At 37.8% G+C, this 13,886-nt stretch overlaps 1 protein-coding gene across 2 annotated transcripts; it reads left to right on the top strand.

The window, feature by feature from the left end:
* The first annotated feature begins 3,944 nt into the window (after positions 1–3,944).
* LOC141392744 (cytochrome b5-related protein-like) lies at positions 3,945–7,783 on the top strand. 2 transcript variants are annotated; one of them, XM_073965627.1, is made up of 5 exons: positions 3,945–4,047; positions 4,192–4,522; positions 4,578–4,908; positions 6,793–7,175; positions 7,232–7,783. In XM_073965627.1, the coding sequence occupies exons 2-5, from the start codon at positions 4,323–4,325 to the stop codon at positions 7,737–7,739; spliced, it is 1,422 nt and encodes a 473-aa protein (XP_073821728.1). In that variant the 5' UTR covers positions 3,945–4,047; positions 4,192–4,322; the 3' UTR covers positions 7,740–7,783. The 2 variants fall into 2 exon arrangements, with proteins under 2 accessions (XP_073821728.1, XP_073821727.1); XM_073965626.1 differs by having other exon boundaries at positions 3,945–4,522.
* Positions 7,784–13,886: the final 6,103 nt, after the last annotated feature.

The following is a 13,886-nucleotide window of genomic DNA, read 5'->3' as shown; positions in this document are numbered from 1 at the left end:
AACTATGTTTGGACCAAATATTACTAAGACCTAATTTTGGACCCAATAGGCAGATCCGTTCGAGATTTATCCTGTGCTCCAACCACCTCACACGGTGCCATAGGGGTTTTGTGCAACTTTCAGGCTATTTTCTCGGGAAGTATGGATTTGCCCCTAATGAAACTTGTACCGTCGTATGGGGGGAGTGAATACAAGTTGCTAAAATAAAAATCAAAGCGATTCCAGAGCAGGTCCTAAACTGAACTTATCCGAAATTTTGTGTGGTAGGTACCCGAAAGAGTGGACCGATTGAGTCCATATTGGAACCTCATCTAAGTCTGGTAGACATTTCACAATTTGCAAATTATGGACCAAATCGCTTGCTTCCTTCAAGAGTTGTCGTACGTACAAATTTTCCGAACATTTTCGGACTTTTGTGGAGGAGGTACCGGAAGGAGTGGACCCATATAGCCCATCTTCGAACTTAATCTAAGTTTGGACAAAATATTACGAAAGCCGAATTTTAGACCGAATCGGTTGATCCGTTCGAGAGTTATCGTGTGCTCCAGCCAGCCAGACAGACGGACGGACATTGCTCAATCGGCTCCAAGTTGTCTGAAACACATTTCGTCCAAACATACTTGGGGTCTAAAACCATTATTTCGATGAGGCACATTTTGCCCGTATGAAAGTGTATATACCCTCGTTAGCATGAATGCTGAGGGTATAAAAACGGCTGAACCGATTTTCTTGAAAATTTCAGGGAATGTACAGGGAACACCCGTGGTAAAAATAGGCTATATATTTTTTATTTTTTGGCTATATCCCTAGCTGGTATCTGCATTTTGGAGTCAGGGTAAGTGTTGGTGTGTAGCGTTGGTATATGGAACTGGTACAGGAAATAGGTACGTAACATAAATATACGAAAACTACTAAATCGTTATACATTTGGAATTGGGTGTGGGACAGATCTGGAATTAGTCTAACATTCACTGTTGGTGTGACGGTTAAGATATGGAAATGATTTTGGATATCCGTGCTATGAAATGTAATTAATGGTACTGAATTTTGTACAATTTATTATTGTGTAAATGGTTTAAGATGGAATTTTAAAATATTAGGAGAAGGCTTCGGAAATTCGTACTTATGTATTTCTATGTAAAGTACTAAATAGTACTATCCGAGTATTTTGGGAAAAAAATTGTTTCAATATACACAGGCTGAGTGTATATCTCTGTCGGCAAAGTCGACTGATACGTTTTTACTTGTTGAGTCTATACGGAACATACAAACAAACAAACATACTAACATACACACATTGTCTTTTATATATAAAATAAGACTAGCCGGCTCGGTCCGCGTTACTGTCCCTTGAAACAGTTTTAGGTTACCTTTTCTTTCTTGTGGTGGTTAATCTGGGGTTGGAATTCGCTCTAGATCCACCGGCGATCCTAAGATCAGACTAGGGATAGGTAATAAAAGCAATAATCGATTTTTCGACTTTTCGATTATGGTCTAAAGCTAAAAATGCGATTTTTCGGTCTTGCGATTATTTCACAAACTCGAGTTTTTCACAACCGCGGAAAATCGATTATAATCGACTATTCGTCGACTTTCGAGTTTTCTTTTGAAACTGTAAAACCGCCAAAAGTGTAAAACCGCCAAGTCAACAATCTATCAGATTGATACGCGGCTCTGTAAAAGATAATACAAAACTCTGACTCACGTGGTTTACTGTGTTGGGTTCTTCGGGTTTAACTAGCGCACTGAAAATGTTTCCGGCCCTTTCATATGAAAACCTGGGGCTCAATTCAGTTTCTATGAAAATTATTTCTATGTGAAATTAAAGCTAAAGCTTTAAAGACATTACAAAGGAAACAAATTCAATTGAAAAAAAATTAAATAGGACATATTTTTCATTTCAAATTTGCATAGAACAAGAATCCAGGCCCTGGTGGTACCTATTCACGGTGCTCTTGGACCAAATTTAAATGGAATGTGCTTACACCTGGGAAGTTTTTGCGGATTCTGAAACTACAATGTTCATAGATGAGAAAAATCAAAAACTAAAAAATCGCCATTTTTAGGGGTTTTTGGGTTTGCACAGTTTTGCTTGGAAACAGCAATTCCTATCGAAATGAGACTAAAAAATTTTGTAGCTATGAAAATTCTCTACAAGATTGACCTTTATGATATCTTCATAGTTTTTACCGTTATTGAGATATAGAAGTTCAAATTAGGACAATGGATTGTCTGTATATCCTCCTTATAAAACAATGTCAAGACTGCAATTTCCCAACTTAAACTTATCTTATATCTCAAAAATGGTACAACCTAGGAAAAAATTACGAAAGCCAATCCTGTAGAGAATTTTAAAAGCTATAACATATTCTTTAGTTCCCTTTCGAAAGGATTTGCAGTTTTCAAGCTAAATCCTGAACCTCTACATCTCAAAAATCGTAATACCTAGGAAAATATCAATCACCCAATCTAGTACAGACTTGGTTTCCAAGAAAAATCGTAAAAACCTACAAAAAAAAACTAAAAATGTGTACTTTGATCAGGATTTTTAAAAAATCCACCCGTAGCGATTATTTTTTTTTTTTTTTTTTTTTGTTTTTGGATTTCTCTCATCTATAAACATTGCTGTTTCAGAATCCGCAAAAACATCGCTGGTGTAAGCGGTTTTCAGGAATAAGTAAGTAAAAACTACGAAGATATTATAAAAGTAAATCTTGTAGAGAACTTACATAGCTACAATAATGTCTTTAGTCCCATTTCATTAGGACTTGCAGTTTCCAAGCAAAATCGTGAAAACCTAAAAAAGCCTTAAAAATGTCAAGTTCGAAGAGACCCTAAACTGCACTTAAACAAAAATATTTAACTTTTGAGGGGTAGGTCCTGAAGGAGTGGACAAATATAGTCCATATTTAAAGTATGAAGCAATCCATATTTCAATAATTACACTTTCATGCCCTCTACATTTCAATAGTAACAATTTTCATAGTTTTCTACCTTTGTCATTGTGAGTTTGTGAATATTCCAATTTCCCATTGTGATTGATTCATTGTATTTTGAAGTTAACTGATAGAATGCAACTATGTAAATAATTTATTCTACTACTCTTGTAAAACAACTCATTAATTACTTCTTTCGATATACCATTTTATGCAACTGTAAACTATTAGTAATATATTTACGCCCTACTATTTCTTCTCACGATCAGTACTTAAGCTAAAACAAAATTCAATAAAATCGCTCAGTTTGTGATCTACAATCTAACGCGTTACATAACCATCAGATAAGATCACAAGGGGTGATCTCTATTCTAACACGTTATGTAACTATCAGATAAGATCACAATGAAACAATTTGTCCGTCCGGCAGTATACATCAATCCTCACTTGTGTTTTCCCGAACAATCTAAACCAGGTTGTTATAAGTATATTTAAGATTGGCAGAAGTATTACAACGTGCAAAGTATGGAACATCTAGATTTCTGCCTTCAAGAGTTATCGTATGCACCATTTTAGTGAAAAGCTTCGAACTTTAGTGGGGAAGGTACCTGAGGGAGTGGGCCGATATGGCTTATCTTCGAACTTAAACTTAGTTAGGACAAAATATTACGAAAGCCAAATTTTGGCCAAATTGGTCCATCTGTTCACATATGGTGCCATAGGCGTTTTTACAACATTCGTGCCATTTTCCCAGTCGTAATGCGGCAGCGAATACAAGTAATGGCAAAAAGACTCAAAGCGATTTACCAAAATTTTTTGTGAAATGTACTTGAAGGAGTGGACCTTTATAGTCTCATAGAAGTATTACGATGTTCAAAGTATGAACAAATCGTGAGGTATCCTGCGCACCAGATACTGCAAGGTTTGCCCTTCGAACATAAACTAAGTTTGGACAAAATATTACATAGGCCAAATGTTGGAGCGAATCGGCTGATCCGTTCGAGAGTTATTGTGCGCTCACACCCGGCAGATCGGCAAACGGTCATTGCTATATCGACTCCAAATTGTCTGAAACGGATTTCGTTCAAACTTACTTGGAATCTAAAACAAAGTATTTATTTCGATGAGGCACATTTTGGTCGTATTGGTCTAAAAACTGAGGGTATAAAAAATGTCAAACGAAATTAAATTGTAATTATTTTCTTTGTAATAAATGCATTATAATTAAGTAATTCAAATATCTATTTTACATAAGTATGCCTTCAATGTGATTAGTGCAGACCCCCATTACAATTGACAACATTGTTAGCACACATGCATGTGGAAATACCCTCTAATTGATGGCATAAAATTAATAACAATGTTGTTATTTTAATCAAATGTCAAATGTGGGCAAATTTACTTTATCCAACTGACAGTATTACCCGGACAGACCAACGCATAACTTCGAATGAACTAAAGAAATTTCAATTTAATTATAACCATTCTCAAAATATGTCGCCAAATTTAACCGCAGATTATAGCAAATCAACAATAGCTCGAAATAGGGCAACCTATCGCCAAAAGACATTCGCAACTATACCAAGGTAGTAATATTTCTTACAGCTTCTCTTTTAAATTTAAAACTAATTCTCTTTTAAGATGGCTCGAGGGCAAACGCCAGGATGATGAGGCCGAAGATCTATGGCGTATTTACGACAACCTATATGATCTGAGTGGCTTTATTACTCATCATCCGGGTGGTCGTTTTTGGTTGGAACAAACCAAAGGTTTGGATATTACGGAAGCTTTTGAAACCCATCACATAAAAGGTGTTCCCCAGGCATTACTGGACAAATATTTTGTGCGTAAAGCTTCTAAACAAAGAAATTATATTTTAACCCTACATGAGAACGGGTTTTATCGTACGCTGAAACGACGTGTGGGAGAACACTTAAAGGATATGGATTATAGTCCCAGACAGAGGACACATGTAAGTGTGATATCTAAAAGTTTTCTATTACCATTGGAATGAACGTTTTCTTTAAGAAAACTTCTATACAGCCAGGCTAAATAGGGGTTTCTTTAAGAAAACGTCTATTCAGCCAGGCTGAATAGGGTTTTCTATAAGAAAACTTCCTATTCAGCCAGGCTGAATAGGGTTTTCTATAAGAAAACTTCCTATTCAGCCAGGCTGAATAGGGTTTTCTATAAGAAAACTTCCTATTCAGCCAGGCTGAATAGGGTTTTCTATAAGAAAACTTCCTATTCAGCCAGGCTGAATAGGGTTTTCTATAAGAAAACTTCCTATTCAGCCAGGCTGAATAGGGTTTTCTATAAGAAAACTTCCTATTCAGCCAGGCTGAATAGGGTTTTCTATAAGAAAACTTCCTATTCAGCCAGGCTGAATAGGGTTTTCTATAAGAAAACTTCCTATTCAGCCAGGCTGAATAGGGTTTTCTATAAGAAAACTTCCTATTCAGCCAGGCTGAATAGGGTTTTCTATAAGAAAACTTCCTATTCAGCCAGGCTGAATAGGGTTTTCTATAAGAAAACTTCCTATTCAGCCAGGCTGAATAGGGTTTTCTATAAGAAAACTTCCTATTCAGCCAGGCTGAATAGGGTTTTCTATAAGAAAACTTCCTATTCAGCCAGGCTGAATAGGGTTTTCTATAAGAAAACTTCCTATTCAGCCAGGCTGAATAGGGTTTTCTATAAGAAAACTTCTATTCAGCCTGGCTGAATAGGGTTTTCTATAAGAAAACTTCTATTCAGCCTGGCTGAATAGGGTTTTCTATAAGAAAACTTCTATTCAGCCTGGCTGAATAGGGTTTTCTATAAGAAAACTTCTATTCAGCCTGGCTGAATAGGGTTTTCTATAAGAAAACTTCTATTCAGCCTGGCTGAATAGGGTTTTCTATAAGAAAACTTCTATTCAGCCTGGCTGAATAGGGTTTTCTATAAGAAAACTTCTATTCAGCCTGGCTGAATAGGGTTTTCTATAAGAAAACTTCTATTCAGCCTGGCTGAATAGGGTTTTCTATAAGAAAACTTCTATTCAGCCTGGCTGAATAGGGTTTTCTATAAGAAAACTTCTATTCAGCCTGGCTGAATAGGGTTTTCTATAAGAAAACTTCTATTCAGCCTGGCTGAATAGGGTTTTCTATAAGAAAACTTCTATTCAGCCTGGCTGAATAGGGTTTTCTATAAGAAAACTTCTATTCAGCCTGGCTGAATAGGGTTTTCTATAAGAAAACTTCTATTCAGCCTGGCTGAATAGGGTTTTCTATAAGAAAACTTCTATTCAGCCTGGCTGAATAGGGGTTTCTATAAGAAAACTTCTATTCAGCCTGGCTGAATAGGGTTTTCTATAAGAAAACTTCTATTCAGCCTGGCTGAATAGGGTTTTCTATAAGAAAACTTCTATTCAGCCTGGCTGAATAGGGTTTTCTATAAGAAAACTTCTATTCAGCCTGGCTGAATAGGGTTTTCTATAAGAAAACTTCTATTCAGCCTGGCTGAATAGGGTTTTCTGTAAGAAAACTTCTATTCAGCCTGGCTGAATAGGGTTTTCTGTAAGAAAACTTCTATTCAGCCTGGCTGAATAGGGTTTTCTGTAAGAAAACTTCTATTCAGCCTGGCTGAATAGGGTTTTCTGTAAGAAAACTTCTATTAAGCCCGGCTGAATAGGGTTTTCTATTAGAAAACTTCTATTAAGCCCGACTGAATAGGGTTTTCTATAGGAAAACTTATATTCAGCCTGGCTGAATAGGGTTTTTCTATAAGAAAACTTCCTATTCTGCCATGCTGAATAGGGTTTTCTATACTTCCTATTCAGAGACCCCCATTATTTTAGTCATCCATCTTGTTTTTTCAGCTCTTTCATTGTGGTCTCCTCATTACTAGTCTGCTAATAACCTTATTGTCTACTTACATTAACAATGTTATGGTGGAAATATTAGCTGGGCTCTTTATTGTTTGGCAAGCGGTGGCTGCACATAATTATTTTCATCAGCGGGATAACTGGCAAATGTATAGCTTCAATTTGACTCTCATGAATTTTGCCGACTGGCGTATCTCTCATGCTCTCTCCCATCACATTTATACAAATTCTTTGTACGATTTGGAAATGACACTGCCGGAGCCATACCTGTGTTGGATACCCAATGGAAATATTGCAACGAAAACATGGCGTCTCATATCGGTGTTTCTGCAGCCGTTTGTCTATGCTTTGCTATTTATTGGAAGTTTCCTTCAAAGGTAACTGAGAGGGGTCCTTTAAATTTTTGATCAATAGTTGTAATTCTTATTTCCAGAGCCCTCCGTTCCCTGATATCACAAAATGAATTATATTGGCATGACATCATCGGTTTCATTTTACCAGTCTTAATGTGGTCCTGTTCATCGTTATGTCTCATTGATGTCCTCTTCAAATGGTCCCGCATCATAATAGTTGCTAGTTTTATTTTCAGCTTTATTAGCTTCAATGGATCCCATCATGTTCCGCAAAACTACCATGATGGCGACATATTGCGAGCAGATCTGGATTGGGGTCTTTATCAATTATCCACCATTACCGATCGTAATGATATTAAAGGCCATCACTTTTGGACACTTACCCATTTCGGTGATCACATTCTTCATCATTTCTTTCCCACACTGGATCATGGCATGCTACCGCAATTGTATCCTATTGTTAAAAGAACTCTGGAGCAATTTGGCAAGGGTGAATTGCGAGATCTGTCATTTGTCCAACATGTAATTGATCAAAATAAGCAGTTGCTGAGAACTGAACCAAATACCAGGGTGCATTTTGAAAGCTGAAAATAACATAAATAAAGAAACGAGTGTTGGATTAGAAAAATTAATTGAAATCATCAGTAAAGGGGTGAGTACATAAGCTGCCTTGCCTGCTTACTTTGCTTGCTTCTGATAAAAGAATAAAAAAGAAAAGGGCAACCCAGTTCGAAATTTGCTCCGCCTTCTTTATTCTTTTATTTTTATTATGTCAGAAATGAAGCAGAAAAGCAAGGCAACCAGGCAAGGCAGCTTATGTACGCAGGCCTTCAGGTCTCCTATGAAAAGGTATGTATTCTGCTCATTTGGGGGAGACTTTCTGCTCTAACATGAAAATAATGTATGCTCTCCTTTGAGTAGGCCTTCCATGAGAAGAACTTCTTCTATGGAAATATTTTCCAATGTTTTGTGAAAAGACCTCCGTTTTTCGGTGTTATGGACTTTTGTAATTGAACCTGTTTAGGAATAGAATACCTGTTTCTGCTCTATGAAAAGGCCTTTACTCTTCCATCAGAGACATTTACCACCATTCCATGGAGAGATAAGAAAAAAACACTTGAACCCTTCCTGCCTTTTATAAAAATACCTCCTCCTAATGTTATGAGAATAGCTTTTGGTCTGCTATGAGAAGACCTCTTGGTATTCTAGGAGACAACTTCCTGGACTTCTTTGAAAAGACCTTCTGGTTTTCGTGTTCTCTATTATTTTTTTGTTCTTTTGAATACATCCTGTTCTTCTTTGAGGAGATTTCCTGAGGTTTTTTGAGGAGGCCTCCTTGTCCTTAATGAAAAGACTTACTGGGTAGGCCTCCTTGTATTTTTTGTGAAGTCTTCTTTCCAAAGTCGTCCTGGTCTTCTATGAGAATAGTTCTTCGTCTTATATGGGAAAAATCTCTTGATCTTCTCCCTATCTTCCTTAAGAAAACCTACTGGTCTTCTTTGAAAAGACCTCCTCGTATTATTTGTGAATACCTCCTGTCTTCTATAAGCAAAGTTTCTTGACTTCTACAAGGTCTTCTTTGCGAAGGTCTCGTTGTCTGCTATAGGAGTACTTTCTGGTTATCTATGAAAAAAATCATCGGCTCTTCTATAGGAAGACCTCATTGTCTTCTATAAAAGAATCTGCTGGTCTGATATAATTAGACCTCTGGAATTTTTTATTAGAAGACATTCCGCACTTCTATTAGAGTTCTTTTGGTCTTATTTGAGAAGATCACCTGTACCTTTATCGGAATACTTTCTAGTCTTCTAGGAGAAGATCACCTGGTCTTTTATGAGAAGACCTCCCGGTCTTTTATGTAAAGACATTTGTTATTCAATCAGAAAAATCTTTGCCCGTATATGGGAAGAAGAGTTGATGTGAGAATACCTTCGGATCCTCTATGAGAATACCTTCTGATGTTCTGGTTCTATGAGAATACTTCCTGGTCTTGTTTGAGAAGACCACCTGGTCTTCTTTGGGAAAACCACCAGGTCTTCTTTGAGAAGACCACCCGGTCTTTTTTGAAAAGACCACCTGGTCTTTTTTGAGAAGACCACCAGGTCTTCTTTGAGAAGACCACCCTGTCTTTTTTAAGAATACCCGCCGGTCCTCTTTGAAATAACCACCTAGTCTTGAGAAAACCACCTGGTCTTCTTTGGAAAGAACGCCTGGCCTTCTTTGGAAAATAAGGCCTGGTCTAATTTGAGAAGACCACCTGGCCTTTTTGGGGAGACTATCTGGTCTTCCTTGAGAAGATCACCTGGTCTTCCTTGAGAGAAGATCTCCCGGTCTTTTATGTAAAGACATTTGTTCTACAATCACAAAATTCTTTTATCTTATATGAGAAAAATATATGAGTAAGAATACCTCCGCGTCCTCTATGAGAAGACCTCCTAGTCTTCTATGAGAATACCTCCTGATCTCTATGAAAATACCCCCGGTCCTCTTTAAAAGAACCACCTATTCTTCATTGAGAAAACCACCTGGTCTTCATTGAGAAAACCACCTGGTCTTCATTGAGAAAACCACCTGGTCTTCTTTGGGAAGACCTACTGGTCTTCGTTGAAAAGATCTACTGATCTTATTAGGGAAGACCTAGTGGTCTTCTTAGAAAAGACCTACTGGTATTCTTTGAGAAGACCTGCTGGTATTCTGTGAAAGGGGCTCATGGTCAACTATAAGTGAACTTTATGATCCCTCCTATCCTATGGGAATAACGTTCTATGAGAAGACCTGTTTGATCTTCGTGAGAAGATCTTCTGGTCTTCCATGAGAAGACATGCTGATCTTCTGTGAGAAGGCAACCCGATCTTCCATGAGAAAATCTTCTGGAATTCTATGATAAGGCCTACTTTGTTTTCTATGGGAGGACCTACCGATTTTCAGGAGAAGACCTTCATTGAAAAGACTTACTGGTATTTTATGAAAAGACCTTCTGGCAGGTTATGAGAAGACCTCCTAGTCTTCTTTGAGAAGACATTCTAGTCTTCCTTGAGAAGACCTCCTAGTCTTCTTTGAGAAGACCTTTCGGCCTTTTTTGCTAAGACCTTCTGACATATTTTTAGAAGAGATTTTTTTTGAGAAGAGCTTTTGAGATCTTTTAAAAAAAATATGGCTCCATGATGGATTCCTCATAAAACTTCCTGGTCGTTTTTGAGAAGGCATTCTGGTCTTCTACCGGGTACTCCTTCAAAAGAATTCCTGGTCTTCTTTGAAAATACCTTCTGTGCTTGAAAAGATTTTGAAAATCTTTCCTGGTCTTCAATGGAATAATGTTCTGGCCTTCTATGCCACACGTTGTTTTCTATAAGAGAAACCGATGGTATTCTGTGAGAAGAGCATCCGTTCTTCTGATCATCTGTTTTTTATGAAAGACATGCTTACCAACACCCGCTAGTTGGAAAATAGGTGTTATGCGGATAGGGTAGAATTATGAAAGTATGAAATGCCTCTTTTCGGACATACCTGATGTCCAAATTGATTATCCCACTAATCGAGTCATACTATCAGAACTAGTCGCCGGATTATAATAACATTTTGGAATTTTACAAAATGGGTACACAACATTTTCAACAATGTGTCGGCTTAAATTAATTTATCGTATCAAGTGGTGAAATTCGTCCAAGAATAACCCTTTCTCACTAGTTAAGTCTCTGCTACTGCATTAATTAAAAAAAAAACAAAGTTTTTTATTCAACATCAACAAAAAACAATTCGCTGTCTCTGGTAACGAGTCGTTGACGCAGACATGAACGTCGACAGTAATATAAATAGCTGTGTAATACGAGTATATGAATATTGTTTACTATAGTCTGAGCTGGTGAATGACACTATAGCGTGTCTCATAGTTTTGGGTTTGTAGTTATCAAAAGCACATCAATTAAATAGAAAAATAAAGCATATCATTATCGAAACATTTTGAATTATGAGATATCTTATAACCCTATTATGTACTACAGACTTTCATTACATATACCGATAAGATGTATAAATGTATACACGCCTTCTCAAAAATGACCAGGAAGTTTTATGAGGAATCCATCATGTACGTGACAAGGAAGTCTTTTCATAGAAGATCAGGAGACATATTTTTAAAAAGAGCTCAAAAGCTCTTCCCAAAGTAGCTCTTCTAAAAATATGTCGAAGGTCTTAGCAAAAAAGGCCGGCAGGTCTTCTCAAAGAAGACTAGGAGGTCTTCTCAAGGAAGACTAGGATGTCTTCTCAAATAAGACTAGGACGTCTTCTCATAGCCTGTCAGTAGGTCTTTTCATAAAAGACCAGTAAGTCTTTTCAATTAAGGTCTTCTTATGAAAGATCGGTAGGTCCTCCCATAGAATCAAAGAAGGCCTTCTCATAGAATTCCAGGGAGCCATCTCGAAGGTAACCAGGAGATTTTCTCATGAAAGATCGGGTGGTATTCTCACAGAAGATCAGCATTTCTTCTCATGGAAGACCAGAGGATCTTCTCACGAAGATCAAACTGGTCTTCTCATAGAACGTTATTCGCATAGGAGACCAGAAGATTCCTTCATATGGGATCATAAAGTTCACTTATAGTTGACCATGAGCATCTTTCACAGAATACCAGTAGGTATGCTCAAAGAATACCAGAAGGTCTTCTCTAAGAAGACCACTAGGTCTTCACTAAGAAGACCACTAGGTCTTCACTAAGAAGATCAGTAGAATTTTCTGATTGAAGAACAAATGCCTTTACATAAAAGACCGGGAGACCTTTTCATAAAAGACCAGGCGTTCTTTCCAAAGAAGACCTGGTGGTCTTCCCAAAGAAGACCAGGTGTTTTTCTCAAAGAAGACTAGGTGGTTATTTCAAAGAGGGCCGGGGGGTATTCTCAAAAAAGACCGGGTTGGTCTTCTCAAAGAAGACCTGGAGGTCTTCTCAAAAAAGACCAGGTGGTCTTCTCAAAAAAGACCGGGTGGTCTTCTCAAAGAAGACTTGGTGGTCTTCCCAAAGAAGACTTGGCGGTCTTCAGAAGGTATTCTCATAGAGAATCCGAAGGTATTCTCACTTAACTCTTCTTCCCATAGAAGGGCAAAGATTTTTTTGATTGAAGAACAAATGTCTTTACATAAAAGACCGGGAGGTCTTCTAAAAAAAGGCCAGGTGATCTTCTCCTAGAAGAATATAAAGTATTCTGATAAAGGAACAGGTGATCTTCTCAAATAAGGCCAAAAGAACTGTAATAGAAGTGCGGAATGTCTTCTAATATAAAATCACAGAGGTCTAATTGTATAAGACCAGCAGATTATTTCATAGAAGACAATGAGGTCTCCCTATAGTAGAGCCGATGATTTTTTTCATAGATAACCAGAAAGTACTCCTATAGCAGACTACGAGATCTTCGCAAAGAAGACTTTGTAGAAGACAAGAAAGTTTTCTTATAGGAGACCCGGACGCCTTCGCGAAGAAGACCAGGAGATATTCACAAATAATACTAGGAGTTATTTCATTATGAAATAAAGTCCCAAATATGAGGACATATTTCCTTTTCAGTTTGGGGACCTATTTCGTAACGCCACAAATATCACGACATATCGGTTATAGCGACCAATTCCATCGGTCCCTTGACCCTCGTTATAAGCTATTTCGACTGTATTACAATATGATTTCACCTAACTTAGTAGACTAGTGTTAAAAGACTCTCTCTCTCTCTGTACGAACGCATTTGCCATAAATCTTATGACGAGGTTATAAACACATTTAGTTATCATATAGTGCTCTGCACATACGGTCCGTTGAGTGCCGCGTTACAACAACTACATGAAAGCTTCAAAAACAAACTTGACATCACTTACACATTTTTCATGTGGTTGTTGTTTTTAAAGCGTGATGCGATTCACAACGGACCGTATGTATTTGGCCCCTATGTGTAGCAAGGAAACACGCTACTCATGCTTATCACTCTGCAATATAGATTACATCCAGTAATCTATGTCAAACATACCACATGTGAAAAGTCTTATCTCCTTTTATGCAAAATGATCGAACCCCGGGAGGTCCTCCATCTTTCTAGGCTGTCACTCTTGCTGGTTCCACCAACTTTGTCGATTTTATTTTTCAAGCTGAACTATTTTCATTTAGAGGAGTCTTCAACACGTCCGCCATATTTAAGGGATTCGCTTTTCTGGGCTTGGGCATCTTCTACATTCCAAGTCCAAGAAAGTCATCTTCTGGCTCTATGGATTTAATTGCAACAGTGCGCTCTAAATCCGTCCTTTTCGATGCCTCATTGCAAAGCATCTAAATGCCTATGCACATACGGCGCGTTGAGCGTCGCGTTACAACAACCACATGAAAACTTCAAGAACAAACTTGGTATCACTTACACATTTTTCATATTTCATATGACGCGCAACGCGTCACACAACGGATCGTACGGGCCGCGGCCTTAAAGGCCTCGCCTGCTTGCCTTGCTTGCTTCTGATAAAATAATAAAAAAGAAAAGGGCAAGCCAGTTCGAAATTTGCTCCGCCTTCTTTATTCTTTTATTTTTATTATGTCAGAAATGAAGCAGGCGAGGCTGCTTATGTACCCAGACCTTTACTTCTTTCGCCACACCAAAAAGGTTCGATCAAACTTCTTCTTGTGAGATTTGCCTTCTGCATTGCTTTGTTCAGCCTCGGTAGCAACGATGCGCCACGATATTAAACCGAAAGCACATCCAACGTTTCAGT

This window comes from Musca autumnalis, unplaced genomic scaffold (assembly GCF_047663935.1).
Source record: "Musca autumnalis isolate F117 unplaced genomic scaffold, ASM4766393v1 scaffold_2, whole genome shotgun sequence".
NCBI classification, from domain to species: Eukaryota; Metazoa; Arthropoda; class Insecta; order Diptera; family Muscidae; genus Musca; species Musca autumnalis.
Note: the sequence above shows the minus strand (reverse complement) of the source record. Positions and strands in the feature narration are given on the sequence as shown.